This window comes from Melopsittacus undulatus, chromosome 10 (assembly GCF_012275295.1).
Source record: "Melopsittacus undulatus isolate bMelUnd1 chromosome 10, bMelUnd1.mat.Z, whole genome shotgun sequence".
Classification (NCBI taxonomy): Eukaryota; Metazoa; Chordata; class Aves; order Psittaciformes; family Psittaculidae; genus Melopsittacus; species Melopsittacus undulatus.
The window spans coordinates 22,609,030-22,625,467 of NC_047536.1; the positions used below are offsets into that span (position 1 = coordinate 22,609,030).

The 16,438-nt window shown below is 44.6% G+C and overlaps 1 protein-coding gene across 1 annotated transcript in view; it reads left to right on the forward strand.

The window, feature by feature from the left end:
* TOX2 (TOX high mobility group box family member 2) overlaps positions 1 to 16,438 on the forward strand; it is a 140,108-nt gene that overhangs the window by 80,341 nt on the left and 43,329 nt on the right. The window contains exon 3 of the mRNA XM_034067013.1: positions 2,809 to 3,054. Within this exon, the coding sequence (XP_033922904.1) occupies positions 2,809 to 3,054 (246 nt within the window). The remainder of the gene's footprint in view (positions 1 to 2,808; positions 3,055 to 16,438) is intronic.

The window sequence follows — 16,438 nt, forward strand, 5'->3', positions numbered from 1 at the left end:
AAATTAACATAAGAATAGAAAATATAATCTGCAGCGTAGCCCATATGGGGGTGGAAAGAAGCATGGAGTGTTACTGGCAAAGGGACTGAGACAGCACGTAGTGTGAGACAGCCCTTCGTGGGGACGGAGACGACACCTCAGACATATCAGTAGGCATGGTGTGTGACAGTAAATCGACCCTCTTTCCCAGCCTTGAGTGTCTATCTGTCTCATCTCCCTTCCTTATCACCCTAGTGATCTATTTAAAACACATATAGAATAAATACAGTTTGCTTTGGAAAATGGGCAGGCGCTGGGTCTGGTTACAGTGATTGGATATTGTCTAATCTGATTTTGATTGTGTACAACTTTGATTGTAATTTTGATATGTCTGCACAATACTGTAGCTCTTGGGAAAGCTTTGTGATTTAAACAGGTATTCTTATGCTGGGGTAGTTTTTTTTCCCTTGGGCTGAATATAGCTGAAGCAGAAATGTGCAGGGGGGAGCGGGGCTTCCAAAACCACCTCAAAGCCCTTCAGTGAGCTGCTCTGCAGCAACACAAGGACCTTGTAGATTTGAAGAGAGCTTTAGGAAACTTTGAGTGGGTTTTACATAATTTAGTTAAGTACAGCAAAGCCACTTGCTTATAGACCTGATGCCAAAATAAACCAGTTGGAGAAACAAGTTTGCTCTGCAATGATTAATTTAAGTCCCTTTCCATAAATCATGGAGTGAAATCCTCTTAAATAACTGTGAAAGAATTGGTGTACCTCAAAGAATGTAGCCCACATGGAAACCTAACTACTAGATGTATTAAATGGGATCTATCTGTCTGCTGCTGTGTATATCCTCTCAGCCCCCTGCCTTCCCTGTATAATGCCTCTGCTAGACAGAAGCTGGCTGGAAAAAAGCTTGGCTTGAATTTCCCCAGGACAATGACAGTAGGTACAGAGCTGTCACAGCCTGGATCCGTCTTATATTTCTCTCCTATTTGTATTTCCCCACAACCAGTGGGAATCTCGGGTGAATGTGGAGGGCTGGGTGGGATGTGCAGGGCCTGCTCTTTTCCATTTCTCTTTTGCAGCAGGATGAGGAGAGGCAAGAGGTAGGGGCTCAGCTCAGGAGGGGACGAGCCACTTCCAGACACAGTTTTGGGGTGACTCAGGAGCAACTCCCTGCTCTGATACCCCACAGGGACACATCTCTCCCATCCCACTGGAAGCCCTTCCACAGACACTTCCTTGCTCCCCACTGACTTCTTCTCTATTCGGGTTAAACATGGGGTTTATTTTCTTTTATTAAGGGTTTTCTCTCTGCAGTCTGGGGTGATGAAGAGTGTGTGAGCTTAGGGCAATGGATTAATAAAGCCTACAGTGCTTAACTGGTTTTGCACACATCTGGGGTTTTGCTCTTCAATCATGTATTAAGTTAAAATCCAACCATGAAACTAGGTGATCTGGGAAATTTAGCTTAAAATCCATGTGTATAATACTATGGCTAATCAGAATTTCATATGCTATAATAACATGTGAAAAAGTAGATGTTTCTTTGATTATATTTTCTCCTCTGCAGAGACTGATTCTATTCTGTGTTGATAATTAATAATTTTTGATAGATTTACACTTACATTATGAAACAAATATGATTTTGTGTGAAGTGAAAACAATTGCACGAGTCCAATAAGATAGTCTTCCTCCATATCAACTGGAACACTTAGAAGTAAACAAATCACCAGCAGACATGTGTTTACAAATAAGTAAAGGGTGGGTGTCAGGATGATGGAGCTAGGCTTTTTTCAGTGATATCCAGTGGTAGGACGAGGGGCAATGGGTGTAAACTGGAGCATAGGAGGTTCCACGTTAACATCAGGAAGAACTTCCTTACTGTAAGAGTGACAGAGCACTGGAACAGGTTGCCCGGGGAGGTTGTGGAGTCTCCTACGTTGGAGATATTCAAGGCCTGCCTGGACAAGTTCCTGTGTGATGTACTCTAGGTTACCCTGCTCTTGCAGGGGGGTTGGACTAGATGATCTTTCGAGGTCCCTTCCAACCCTCGGGATTCTGTGATTCTGTGAAACTCCAGGAGTCCCAACATCTCTGAGTGTCTGTGGTCACCCCAAGGGAGCAGGACTGGGGAGGTGAGGGTATGGATATACCCATATGGATGTGGATATAAGGAAGGTAAAATCTCCATGTATGGTGGAGTCATACAGGCTTTCTTTAATGGATTTTTAAGAACTGATTCCCGTGTTTCCATATTTCCCTCCCTGGTTGTAGCTTCTGTGCTGGAATTTGTGAGGAATCCATGGGATTTTTGTTCTCAAGTACCAGTTATTTCTACGGAGCTAATTCTTATGAACACTCTTGAAAATACAAACTGTAGATACTGTAAGAGCTGAGCTGGGTGCCCAAAGAGACACCTGGACTTCAAAATGCATCAGGTGGTTGGGAAATGGCCGCACTCTTTCCATGGCTGTGGGCTCTGTGAGCAGAGCTTGCCTGACTGCATGGAAGTTTCTACTGAGGTTTTGTTGAGCTAAAGGTGTGCTAGAGGAATGCAGCATGGGAGAGGGGAATGGTGTGGATGCCCAGGCAAATCTGAGGTCTGCAAGGACCTGTGGTGTTCCTGATAGAAGGTGCAGTCCTGCCACACTCCCTGCTGGCTCTTACCTGGTTACAACCTGCTAGTGTCCAGGGCTAGAGATGTCTTTCTTATTAAAACCAAACCATTTTCACTGGAATGTGGTTTTGTGTTTCTTACACAAATAATCATATTGCTAAAGCAATGAGGCAGTGACATGTTGCAAAATGTCTTTTTCACATTTTAGACATATAACAGTCAGAATGAGAATAATGAAGACTACGAGATCCCTCCTATAACGCCTCCCAATCTCCCTGACCCTTCTCTCCTGCACTTGGTGGACCATGAAACTGGGTATCACTCCCTGTGCCACAGCCTCCCTTCGAACAGCCTGATACCAGCGTACCCCTACCAGAACATGGACCTGCCAGCCATCATGGTCTCCAACATGTTGAGTCAGGATGGACATCTTCTCTCCAGCCAGCTGCCCACGGTCAGTGACTTTGCCCTTTTGCTATATTTCACAAAAGCCGCTCTGTATTTTGGGTTATCAGTTGATTGAACATAGAAGGATGTTAATGATGAGATGTTTGCCCTGGGGTTGGGAATTGCTGCACCGCTGCCCACCAAGGGCAGGGTGCAGTGGCAGATGCTGCAGTCACTTGTGTGGCTGTGCTCACGGTGGTGATTTTGTTTCCAGTTTGGTGTCTTCCTAAGCCTTATTAATCCCTTAGGAGCAGAGGAAAGGTTGTTTTCCTCTATGTACCTAACATCATCACTGAACTGAGCTAAGTCTGCATGCTCCATACCTCACATGAAGGTGACCAGCCAAAGTCCCTAGTCCATAGCCCCTACAACCTTTCTCCTATTGCCAGGGTGGCCTCGGTGCAATCAGCAAGAGAAGTACTGATGCGCCATAAAGGGAAAGGTGTCCTATTGATTTCAAAGGGAACAAGATCCTTCCCTGCACTTGCAAACTCACATTGCCTCTTGGCTCTCACTGTGGCAAGGGGATACCTTGTGAAATATCAAATGACTTCTGTAGGAATAAATAAAGCAGGGATAATGAAGTAAAGTGCAGATCTGGGAAGGAACTTCAGGGCTAATTAGACCTTATGATGCTTCTGTATCGGCAGCACCAAGGAAGGGTTGTGACTTGATTTTGACAGTGGTATTGAGTTAATACTGTTGGTGATTAAGAATACTTCCCTGTTTAGCAGATTTATGACTAGTTTTCTACATTGTTTCTGTCTAAGATCCTTGATTCTCATGGGTGCTGTTGGACAGCTTCACTATCAAAAGCTAATTTTACTTCAATGGCATGGCTGGGAGTCTGCCACTGCATTACCTGGAGAACATTTGGTGTTGATTGCTTGAATAGATAACAGTCTGAAAGATAGTGACATTTAAATATTTAGATGGGATATGATAGCTTAGTCTAGGAAAATCCCAAGGCTTTCTCAACTCTTCATGCATCTCCAAGTTTCATCGTTAGTGTATTAAGAAAAATATCATGTTCTGCCCATCAATATTAAATACCAGCATATTTCAATGGGATTAAATATTACTTAGGCCTCTGTGTTAGCATTTAGGTTCTTAGGTGATTAAAACATTCATTTCTGAGACAAAAAGAGTCAATTTCAGATGAAATATTTTCCCTTGGTTTAATTTAAAGCACAGCCCCCTTGCCTGACCCCTATTTTCTTAACATGATAATTTTATCCTGTGTTGATTGTCTCATTTTTGAGAGGTGATATTGCACTTATAAATCACTTTCTAAAATACCTAAAGAAACAAGAATAGTGGGATTTATTAAGCAGCTTCTGGAGGTCTGAAATAATTTATTTTGGAGTAGTCCTTGGGAAATGTTCTCTTTCTTACTTTATGGTACTGTTTTACAAATGCAGCATGGTGACAATAAATCAGGACTTAGCCAGAGAAGATAAGAAGGGGGCTTAGCAGGCTGTAAATGTAGAGTGGAGAGATTAAGATTTGTTTGCCCCTTACCATGAAAATAAAAAATCCAGTGAACCCTGAATTTCACAGACAGTTCCAATTGGAACTGTTCAGTTTTGAGGGAAAACACTTGGAGCTGTGATATATCTCCAGAGGTCCCAGCACCAAAGGAAGTAGAGCAGGGAATGAACTGTGCTGCAATGGGGTAATGGGTTAAAACTTAAACAGGGGAAGTTCAGATTGGACATAAGGAAGAAGTTCTTTACTGTAAGAGTGGTGAGGCACTGGAATGGGTTGCCCAGGGAAGCTGCGAATGCTCCATCCCTGTCAGTGTTCAAGATCAGATTGGACAGAGCCTTGGGGGACATGGTTTACTGTGAGGTGCCCCTGCCGATGGAGCTAGATGATCTTAAGGTCCTTTCCAACCTTAACTATTCTATGATTCTATGATTCTATGTGCTACAGCCCTACCCAAACATCAACTGCCTTTGGTGACTGTTTGCAGCAGGACACCTCCAGGCCAAGAAAGGGGCTGGTTTGCAAGCACCTTCATAAGAGAGGCTCTATTACTGCAGGGGTGGTGATGGGAAGCCAGTCTGAGAGCCTTGACTGAGCACTGCAGGGCAAGCATGCGGAGATTTTGTCTTTGTTCCAGGACCAACATTGCTCATGCAAATGCTGGACCCAGGAACCTCAGTCCTTGCTGCTGCTCTTTGCTGTACCTCATACCAGGTTTTGCAAACACAGCTATTTCCTGCCTTGGCTGCTGTGTTTTTTGGTTTGAATACAGTGACAAATGACTAGCATTTCAAGGTAACGTGTTTAGATGCTGGTCAGACTTTTTCCTCCAAAGAAGTGGGTTGAGCCCTTTACAGAGCTTGGCAAGTGTTGCAAAACATCCACCAACATTCCCAGCTTGGGAATCTTTTAAGGCATCCTCATCAGAAAGCTTATGCTGCTGAAAAGGCATGAGCTGGATTTCACTGAGAGCAGTGGGAGTTAGGATCAGGAGGGAATAAGGAAAATACAGGTGCAGGTTGCTCTTCTCTTTGGTGTGTCTCTTGTCCCAGGATGTTCCAATGTTATCCTTAGATTGAATTAAGCCTCCTGGTGCCTCTGCAGGCGAGGAGGCTGCTGCTCCCATTATGCAGATGAACACCAAGTCTGAGTGAGCTTAAGTCAGGGCAGAAATTCTTATGGCAAAATGAGAGCTAGAGAGTGAAGGTGGATTTGTTGCCTGCCAGATCCTGCTCCTGGCTCCAGCCCACTGTGGGGTGTCAGGAGCTGGAGCCCCTCATTTGAGCAAATCAGCTGTGCCCTAATGGAGAAAATACAAAGCCACCATCACCTCTGCATTTCCTTATCCCTTCAGCATCATCATCCAGAGCAGCCCCCATGTCACTGGCCTCTGCACACTATGCTCTGTCCCATAGACTAGGTCTGTATTTAGATAACATGGTTCTTTGTTGCTCTTCCTGTCACTTTATTTCCTTTGGGGTTTTATTTTCCCATCAGTTTTTAGAAGTTAAGGGAGTTTCAAACCTGAAGGTGGGGTGCAGGGGGCTGGAGAGGGGAAAAGCAGGGATGAATGGACAGGATTAGACAAAGAGATGGACAAAAGACAAAAGACCATGGAAGACTGATGGAGCAGGGTGCAGGGAGGTTGAGGAGGAGACAGGGCTGGCTGGTTTGGTCCTGTCTTTTGCTATGGGAAAAGAGGGAGGAAAGGGGTGGAATCATAAAATCCGAATCATAGAATCATCATAGAATGGCTTGGGTCAGAAGGGAAAGAAAATAGGAGAGATGTGATTGCCATTGAGAATGCGAATATTTAAGAGAAAAGTTCTTTTCCTTGGAAAAAGAATGGCTTTGCCCACTGTGAACATCCCAGTAGTGTTACAGCATGGACAAGCAGCCCCTGAGCCCTCCAGAGACCTCCAGGGACTGTGGGAAAGCAGAGGAGGGTGCAGAGAAAGGCTGTGAATCGGCGGTGAGGTGGGTGCCCACTGGGTTAAGGAGCTCCTGTGAATAAATGAGATTTCAGAGGGGATTTGGCAGAACATGTTTGACAGAAACCAAGGGCGACCAAGGCCAGAGCCCAAGAACCTCCAACGCAGAGCCAACGTATACACATGAGATAGTGTCTGAGCAGGCTGTGGCTATCTCTGCTGATGACCATCCCACCTCTGATGGTGGGACAGTGCCTGTTGCTGAGGTGGGGGGGACAACACTGCCTGGAGCCCATCACCACTGCTCAGAAACCCTAAAGCGTTGTGCTCCTCCAAGCCTGGCCAAAGGACGTTGGGGCATGCTGAAAACCCAGCCCGGTTTCCCATGGCGCGTGTTGTGCCCTGCTCCTTTCCTGCTCTCTCCTGCAGTGGCCAGGTGTATTTTTGGACATTGTTTTGGACACATGAAGCTGTTATGAGCAAATATTTTCTTTGTAGCATGTGTATAGAGTTTGATTGAGGAGACTGGCAACTTGTGTCTGCATCTTCTTGGTGGTTCTCATCATGAGAGATCTTTGTGTCTGTGTTAAAGGCACTAACATTTCCTTGAGCACAGTGGGGTAACGTTTTTCTGCTCTCAGCAAGCTGTCTCAGACAAGTATAAAAAGGCTGCAGCCACAGCCTGGAAGTTCTTCATTTCAGTTTGTTGAGTGGAAACAGATTATTTGAAGAATATTAAAAAGCTTCATTGGTGAAAAGCGAGTTCATGGTGTAAAAATGTCAGATTTCCGGTTACCTGTGGAACCTGTTTATGTAAAGGTGAGAGAGTAATGGGTCAATGGGGGTGGATTGTAGTAGCAAGGATGAGTGAAGCCCTGAAATAAGAATTAGTTGGCTGATTTTGCAACCTTAATACCCGTTTCCTAATGCTGCAAGACTTTGCTGTGGAACAGAGAGAACCACAGTAAAGCAATTCAGCAATAACCCACCTGCCCCTCTCCCAGATGAGACATGGACAGGAGAAATAGCCCCTTCCCAGAGCTGGGCTGTGTGTGCCTAGGCTGTGGGGATGGTGTAGGGCTCCAAGGGGCTCCAAGGAGAAGAATCCTCTGTGGTGCCCACCAGAAGACCTCAAGCAAGGTTGTCCTGCAGGACCATGATCTCTTGGCTCCATGGGTCTCTCCCCAGCTCCCATCCTTCCTGAGACAGCTGCTCCCTGTCAAACACAGCAGCATTTCTTACTGACAGCCTAAGCCAGAATCAGTGGGAATTACAGTCGTTTTCTCTGCATAGCCCTCACTTGGTGCAGCCCTAAAAGAGTGCTCAAAGTACTTGGTGGTGGGCAACACAGTTGGATGTGGCTGTACAGAGCCAGTGAGCATTGGAAGGTTGTGAGAAGGTTTGGTGACACAAAAGACAAAGATGGTGACACAAAAAATACAAGTAGGATATGCCAGTCTTCTGTCATTGGAAATACCTGACCGTGGTAGACAACACAATGTACGTGTTGTTGGTAAATACTGCCAATACATAAATATTTCAATCATTTTGAATCACTGCCTGTTAAATAAGTTTTTTAATACCTCACCTTGCAGTTTTGCATGCAGGTCTGTGGCCCCCAGCACAGGAGGGACATGGAGCTGTTGAAGAAGGCTTCTGATAAGGGCCTGTAGGGACAGGCCAAGGCAATGGCTTTAACCTGCCAGAGAGGAGACTGAGATGAGCTCTTAGGCAGAAGCTCTTCCCTGTGAGGGTGCTGAGGCGCTGGCACAGGGTGCCCAGAGAAGCTGTGGCTGCCCCATCCCTGGCAGTGTTCAAGGCCAGGTTGGACACAGGGGCTTGGAGCAAGCTGCTCCAGTGGAAGGTGTCCCTGCCTGTGGCAGGGGTTGGAATTGGATGATCTTTAAGGTCCATCTTGGCCCAAAGGATTCTATGATTCTAAGTTATTTCAAATAACCCATATCCCAGTGCAGCAGTGCCCTTTACAGCAAGCTCATGCTCATTGAAGAGCCTTAATAAATAAGCACAAAGCAAGAGCAGTGGGCAGGCAATGCTTGGTTGGCTCCATCAAGTCTCAGGCTGGCAGCACAGCATCAGTACAAAACTTAGCACATCTTCCCTGCTTCAGTCAGTCCTGGATGAGTTTGCACTGGCAATTTTGTGTTGTGTGCTTTAAGTTTTGACTAATTTGGCTTTCTGCTTATTAATGGTTCAGTATTTAAAAACTAAACTCCTGAACACGAGCCCTTGGTGGAAAATAGTAATAATACAACCATACATGAAGTGTTCTTTGTATTAAACAGAGCCCTGTTTGCAATTCCCTGCTAGTGTTTTTCTCAGAGGCAATAAATGAAAGAAATATGTCTTTTTAAATTTTATAAAACTCAGAAAAATGGTTTTAAACAGCTTTTCTTCACCTCCTATAATTATTTATTTTCAAACAGTCCTTCAGGGTAATGTTCCGTTTTCTTATTTCACACTCCTTTTTCTCATAAATGAACCATCACTTCAATAAATCATTATGAAAACAGAGACTAACACAAACCCTGAAAGGTTGAAAGATTTATGTAACACATTTATGTTTTCCATTTTCTCATTCTGGTACTCCACTGCTAAAGCTAAGCTAATAAAAGCTGCTATTAATATTTCTTGTTGCCTAGCAACCGCAGAGAGGGAGTAATAGCTTTAGCTAGAAAAATAGATGACCGATAAGGAAAAATTCAATTCTTTTATTATCTCAAGGGAAAATGGGCTTTTACTGGAACATTATGATGTACGAGTGTGAAGTTGAATACAAAGGATATTTTTTCTGTTGTTTTCTATTTTTAATGAACATTATTTTACCTTCACAAACTCATTTAAGGCATTTGCCCCACCTACTTGTGAGCTTAATTTAGCAGCACCCACACATGCTTCTGGCTTTAAGGATCTGTTGGCATTTTCATGTGAAAGCCCCTTCCCTCCATGCCTGCCCCCAAGCTTTATCGCTCGGTCATAAAACTTCCCTCCAGGTTGGAAACTGGCAGACAAGATTCACAATCAAAGAGTAAATTGTTCTTGTATGTATTTAAGAACACAGCTTCTCAGAGGAAGGGGTGTGCATGGAGAGTTTGCTCTCTGAAGTTTCGGCTGTCGTGGCTGAGCTCTGTGTTCAGGGAGAGCACGAACACTGCTGCTCCTGCCTGTGCTCTCCCAGCAACTGCAGGCACTGGAGGTGCAGATGGAGAGCTGGGCCCTGCAGGCAAAAGTGCAGGTCCCTCTGGGAATACAGGTCCTTTTCTGTGGGAGAGGTCTTACCTGTGCTTCCTGCTCATCCTGGACATCAGAATGCGCTCCCACAGAGCAGAAGTCCCCTTTTTCCAGTAGCTGATGCCATAGCTTCAGAGTGATCCCTGCCAGGTGCTGCCAGGAGAGAACTGGAGTGATGGGAGTCACACTCAGGTCACCATAGAATCCTAAAATGGTTTGGGTTGGAAACCCCTGCCACAGGCAGGGACACCTTCCACTAGAGCAGCTTGCTCCAAGCCCCTGTGTCCAACCTGGCCTTGAACACTGCCAGGGATGGGGCAGCCACAGGTTTTGCCAACACCTTGACAGGGTTTGGAACTGGATGAGCTTTAAGGCTGCTTCCAACCCAAACCATTCCACGATTCCATGACTAAAATGTGCTCTTACTCACGGCACCACATCGTACCATGCTGGAAGGGTCTTGCGCTGCAGGAGCCAATGCAGGTATGTAGGTCTGGCTGTGGAATTGTCTCCTTGTCTGTGTCTTTTTCGGTTTTGTGCTGCAAACTGGGCCTTTATCTCCCCCTACTCAATTCTTGGCCTGAAAGCGTGTCCTATCCAGAGGTGGTGTAACTGCTGCTTTCTATGAAGCAGCATCTCTGCGCCACGTGGCGATCCAGTTGTCCTGCACCTTTTAACTATTGCATAGAAATCCATCCTCCTAATCTTTCCTCTCCTTGAGTTGGTCACTATCTTTCAGATAAGCTGGTGCCTCCACCGCAGTCCCAGTGGTTAAAGAGTCACCTTATCAGCTATAAAATAACCATGCCGTAGCTGCAGGGAGGGTGCATGTGTTATCCCTTGAACATATGTCAAGTGAGCCTGTCCCTCCTGCTTGAAGCAATTTAAAATATCACCAATTGCATGTAAGTCTGCATTAAAGCAAACTTCTTTGGAACAATAATCAGCCCCATAAATACATGGTTTGTGTACCACCGCTGAGGAGGCTCGTTGTGAACAGCATGTATGTATTAGTAGTGTAATTAAAATATCAATTACGGCGTGTTGACAGGCTGCAAAATAACAGGCTTTTGTGCACAGTAAACTTAATCACTCCGAAGTCTGCTCACAGGACCTGATGCAATCTTGATGCCAAACTAGCACAACATAAAAGCAGCGTTTGCTAAAGCACGGCTCCGATATTACTCTGCGTAATGGTGCTGCACTCCGTAGCTAGTATCATGTTCTGAAAATTATCTTTTAATGTACAATTTGTATTGCTGAGAAATGTCACTTACTTTGCAGAATGTCTCACCAGAAGAAAACCTAAGATTTATTCCTGTCATTTTTTGTCTGCTCTGCCATGTTGATAGTAAGAAGTCTACTTTATGTGTGTAATGCTTATGTCAGTTTTGAAATTTGGGGTTTCATAAAAGACAGTGGTATAAATAAAACATCATATAAATTAAAAATACAGTGGGAAGTAAAATCTGTGGGTTACAGAAGCAGATAAGATGAATATGGCACGAAGGAGGTTTCCAGAACAGTATCAAATAGCTGGAGTAAATATGTTCAAGGTATGGGCTGAATCTTCTTTAATAACTCATTCTGATCTTAAAATGTATTTGTCTCTAGTATACAGACATGCAGATGGAAGCCACTTAGCCTAGGTTTAACCCTTTAGATTTAGGTTTGCACTTGTGTATGTTGATGTATTTTCCCCTCCTAACCAACATTCCCACTTATTTTTCTGGATGAGGCTCATTTTTGCCCACATCAAAAAATACCCTGCAAATGAGAGCAGGCTTTGAAAAACGAAGCAGAAATTTGGAAGAGTGTTTCATTGGAGTCTGGGTTGTGGCTCTGGGGATAAACCATGTCTGACCCTCTTTGCTTACAGGTTGCTCATCTTTGGCATGACAGTTCTAGGTCATTTTTGGACCCAGTCCCTTTGGGACCAGTAAATAAAATTAACACTAATATGTTTCCAGGGGCTTTCTACTAACCAAGACCTGCTCTTCACCAGGAACCTGGGCTGTATGTATGCTTGAGCACTGAAAAAGTTCATGTGAGACCTGCAGTATCTTACTTCTTCCTTCCCCTCTTACTGAATGTGCTCAACCCTTTTGAAGCAACAAAAATCTACTTCCACCCTCCCCAGAATGTTGCCTTTGTGCCTTAGTTTGTGTAAGTGAGTCAATGGTGCAGGTTATCTGGGTACTTCTGTTATGTTTGGGTTACATACAGGGAAAGAGTAATCCCTCAGGCACATGTCTGTGCCTTCTCCTGCATCCCATTCCTGCTCACTGCCTGTCACTTCTGTCACTGTGGGGATGCAAAACAAAGCTGAGCTTTCATTGCCACCTGTCTGGACTGACAGTAACAGTCTAATGCAGGGAGGGGAAGGCGGTTTTGACAAAGAGACGGAGCTCCGTCCATCACCCTGCATGCTTGCACCATTCATTCACTTCATTTGATGTCCTCTCTGTCTCATGGCACACTCCTCTCTGCTATGTGTGCTTGTTTCTGTGGCAATAGCGAGGAGATGTGGTGGATCTCTGCCACATGGAACCTCTGCCTTGCCACCAAGTCTTCATGCTCATAACCTCTTTTGTGTCATAATCTCTGCCTCACCACCAAGTCTTTGTGCTCCCTCATGTGTTTAACACCCCATATCATAATGTCTTCTTTGAAGTGCATCAGGCACCTGTAAATAGCATAGGTTTTGCTAACTTGATGCAGGAAAACCTGTGTGCTGTCAATTACTCCAGGAGAACAGCACATCTGACAACCCTTTGCCATCCACCTTGCATGTTTTGATCAATGTTGCAGCCCATCTTTAATTGCCCTTATCTCTTAGATCAATCACATTTCTCTCTTAGCTGTCATTCACCTCTTCTTTGCATGTTTCCAGGTCGCATTAACCTGCACCAGCATCACTCATTGCCCCAGATTTTCCTTGCCGACAGGGACGGTCTGTGCAACTTTGAGGCTTGTTTCTGAGCAGAACCTTTCCAGATGTTCCATAGCCCAGTAGCCCTGCAGTGGCTGGTGTTGGAGCAGAGTCACCAGCAGATGCCCAGGGCAGGACAGCACAAAAGGATGGAAATTTCCATGGCTTTTGTTTCAGCTGTGTGTTATGAGGACTGTTCACTGCTGTAGGTGTGTGCCGTTGAGTAAGCCTTTTCTTATGATTTAAAGGGGAGACTTTTTTAGAGGCAAATAACAGAAAGTGCTTACAATAAAAATAATAGGCTGTAACAGGCTTTGTTATGCAATGAGAAGATCAAAGAGCTACAGCAGCCACTCAAGGCAGGGGGGGTTCTAATTGGCAGGTAAGATTTCCTCAGCTGGTATATACAAATGGTAAACCTAGCCTTTTTGTAGGTGTTTTCTCCTGCTTGTGGACTCAGTGGGGTTTGCTGTTAAGCGTGAAGGGTAGTGGAGCCCAAGGGACAACACAAACATGAATCTTGAGTTTGATTTCCCTCTCTTCAGCAATCTATCTGCATTGTCCAAATGGGGTGGGTGTGATTCTGAGTAAGTCCAGTGCCAAATTCAGACCCCACCAAAAGACCAAGAATGTGAAACCTATGAAGCACACCCTGAAAATCACATCTCCAGCAGCTCTCCCTTCTGCCTCAGTGGTACAGGATGAAGTACTTCACATACTTCACTATAGTGCTTCACTATAGCCCAGAAAAGTTGAAGTTACCATTTAAATGAAGAATGCTACTTGAGTCCTGCCTCTGTGGAGAGGTGTGGGATGCAATGTCAAGAGAAATTATAATGATTGCTACAGATGCAGCTTGTCACAAGGAAGAGAAAAATGTTTCTGCATCTGATGCATGGCAGCGAGCCAGTTGGTAATGTTATATGTCCGAGTGTTTTACTTCAGCTCTGCTGGCTGGAAAGCATTCCTTAATGCTCTGTGTGGCTGTTAGATTTGTCTCCCAGCTCTGCAGAATCCCATTAGGAACCTTCCGTTTACACCATGGAAATTGTTTGGTCTCCAAATGGCCGCACAAGGGGGGGAAAAGTGTATTGCTGCAATTCTTCAACATCTAGAGAAACTGCCAGCATTATACTTCTCACTTAGCTCTCTTGTCGTAGGCATTTCTCATTATGGAACGAGATGTCCTGTAACTAGCAGTAGGCAGCTGTTCAACACCATGGTGCTGTTAGAGGGAGCAGAATCTGCTCCCTTTCCACTCCAGTCACCAGCACTGATGTTATTTAACTTGAAGCCTGCTGCTTTTGTGTTGGTTATTGCTTTGGAGTTGGAGATCAAAGACAGGTACATAGCAGCAAGCATGAGCAGCTCCATGATGGGCATCATGCCTTTGCAACTCAGGGCTGTGTGGTACATGGTTTCCCCCTATGGACGGATACAGCTCCCATCTGGTTTCTGCAGGGCAAGTGAAGATCATGGGGTGAGTGGCAAGAACTGGGAAGAGCAGGCCTTCTACTTGCAGTGACAGACACAGAGGTGGATGAATTTGAGGTGTTTCGAGATGTAGCAGCAAGAAAATGGAATAGCAAAGACCAAGGTCAATCAGGGAGTGCCTGTCCTGACCCAGGACACTTGCTGTGCAGGAGAAGCACTATTTGCAGCCCTACTCTGTATTATGCTGTTTGGCCAACATTAGAAAAAGCAGAGATTAAAGACCCATGCACACCATGATTTATGAGGGTCTCTCAAGGTTTTGTTGTTGCCTGGATGCTCTGTTGTTTATGCTTTTTTATTAAAGATGCTGGATGTAGGCAGCAAGGAATAAAATTTGAGGGTGACACAAAGAAATTGGACATATTTGGGACAGGTGAAAGGGAATTCAGAGAGATTTAGGCATAGGAGGTAAAAGGACTACAAGATTGCTAAGGCAGTTTGTTCAGTGTTGATAAATATTGAATTAATGCATGTTGAGGAGAAAAAAAATTCACTGCTCATAAAGCCTGCAGTGCTCTGAATGAACTGCTTCCCAAAACACCCTGCACAGGAGCAAGGTGTTAGAGGACAGGAGAAGTTCTTGGGAGGTTGGAAAGCTGTATACTGTGTACTGTGTTGGTCAGCCCACCTCAGGCAAAAGAAGAGAAAAAAAGAAGCTCAAAGAATAGAAACAGAAATTGTCATGGGCCTGGAAAGCTCCTCTAAGGTGCTATGATGCTTAGCATCCTCCCATGCTAAGTTTACAAAGGAGGAGAATAAAATAATTGAAATTATAACAGATAGAACAGATAGAACAAACAAGCAAGAACATCTAGATCAGGAATGTCCCTTAATGGGAAACTTCATGGGAATTGAGATTTAGAAGTTCAGAGCAAAAACAGTGAATACTTTTTTCCACACAGGCCAATATCATAGAATCACAGAATGATTTGAGTTGGAAGTGACCTTATAGATTATCTAGCTCCAACCCCCTCCCTGTGTTACTGTCTTCTCGTCTTCATAGAAAGTTTGCTTAACATTTCTAGAGGCAGCTCAGACACCTGTATTCAAATATTTCTTCACTGCTTTGAGCAGTGACACACTCTGGGACTCACTGAGAGTGAGGGTGAGAACAAAAACGCCAAAATGATATTTCTTAAATGCTTATGGATAGGCCAAGACCCTGGGGAGTTGCTGCAGTAGGTGTTAAAATGAACGTTGTTGGAAAGGAGGAGGTAGCTGTTATATGTCATAAATCCAAAGCTGATTTCTGACTGGGATTAATCTGAAGCTGGGGAGCACCAGCTCCCATCTCACCTGTATCAGGTCTCATTCAGAAGTGGAATCAGTCCATGTCTCCTTTTGCTCCTGGTGACACCTTGCACTATCTGATTTTGCTATAGACCATTGTTAATGCAACTGATGAATCAAACAGAATCTGTTGTCCTTGCTATGTAGCAACGTGAGCCAGATCTGTGTAGTTTCCCTCGTCATCCAAAGCCTGGATCCTCTTTACCTTGACAGGGTGGAGATGGAGATCTGAACCCAAACTGAACCTTGTAGTGTTACTAACTTCTTACTACTTGAAACATTTTTGCTGTATCTCATCAACATCATTTTTTCTAGTGCCAAGAGAAGGTGTGTCCCATTGCTCTTTTCCAGTGTGTACTGCTGCCAACCCATTGGGATAGACCATCCTTTGCAAGCAACCTCTTTGAAGGTGCATTTTTCCTGTGTACCTAATTTGCATATGTAGAAATGGTCTCTGGAAGAGCCAAACTCCAGTTGTTAACACAGCACAGGTTTCATCTTCTTAGTGCAAAATGTCCCTCTGCCATCACCAACCAACCTGCTTCATTGCAGAAGGTTTCTGCCCAGTCCTGGAGACAACCCTGCATCAGCTGCAAGTTCCTCTCTAGCTGGGTTTTTTTATGGCATGTTTCCAGTTCTGATCAGCTTTCTGTGTCTGTCCTAGGGATTCTTGATTATTTCAGCCTGTGTTTTTTAGCAGCAGTCTACAGACAGTTGGCCATCTGGTTAGCATTAATCTGAAGGAGGAGGCAGCACGCTTACCTGCAGTGAAATAACTTTCCTTTCAAGAAGAGTCTGTTAATGTTCATGTTCATGTTGAGCTGAACTGAGAACATCCAGTTCTGGGAAGAGGGCAGAAGAGGTGAAAATGGGGTAGCTTGGACACATTCCCTGCCCCACTGTCCCTCACAAAATCCAAAGCTGGTACTAGCAACTGAAGTTGAGTTTTTGCTTTGATTTCTACATCTTGGCAAGCATGATGAGGTGGAAAGCACCTGCCTTCTCAC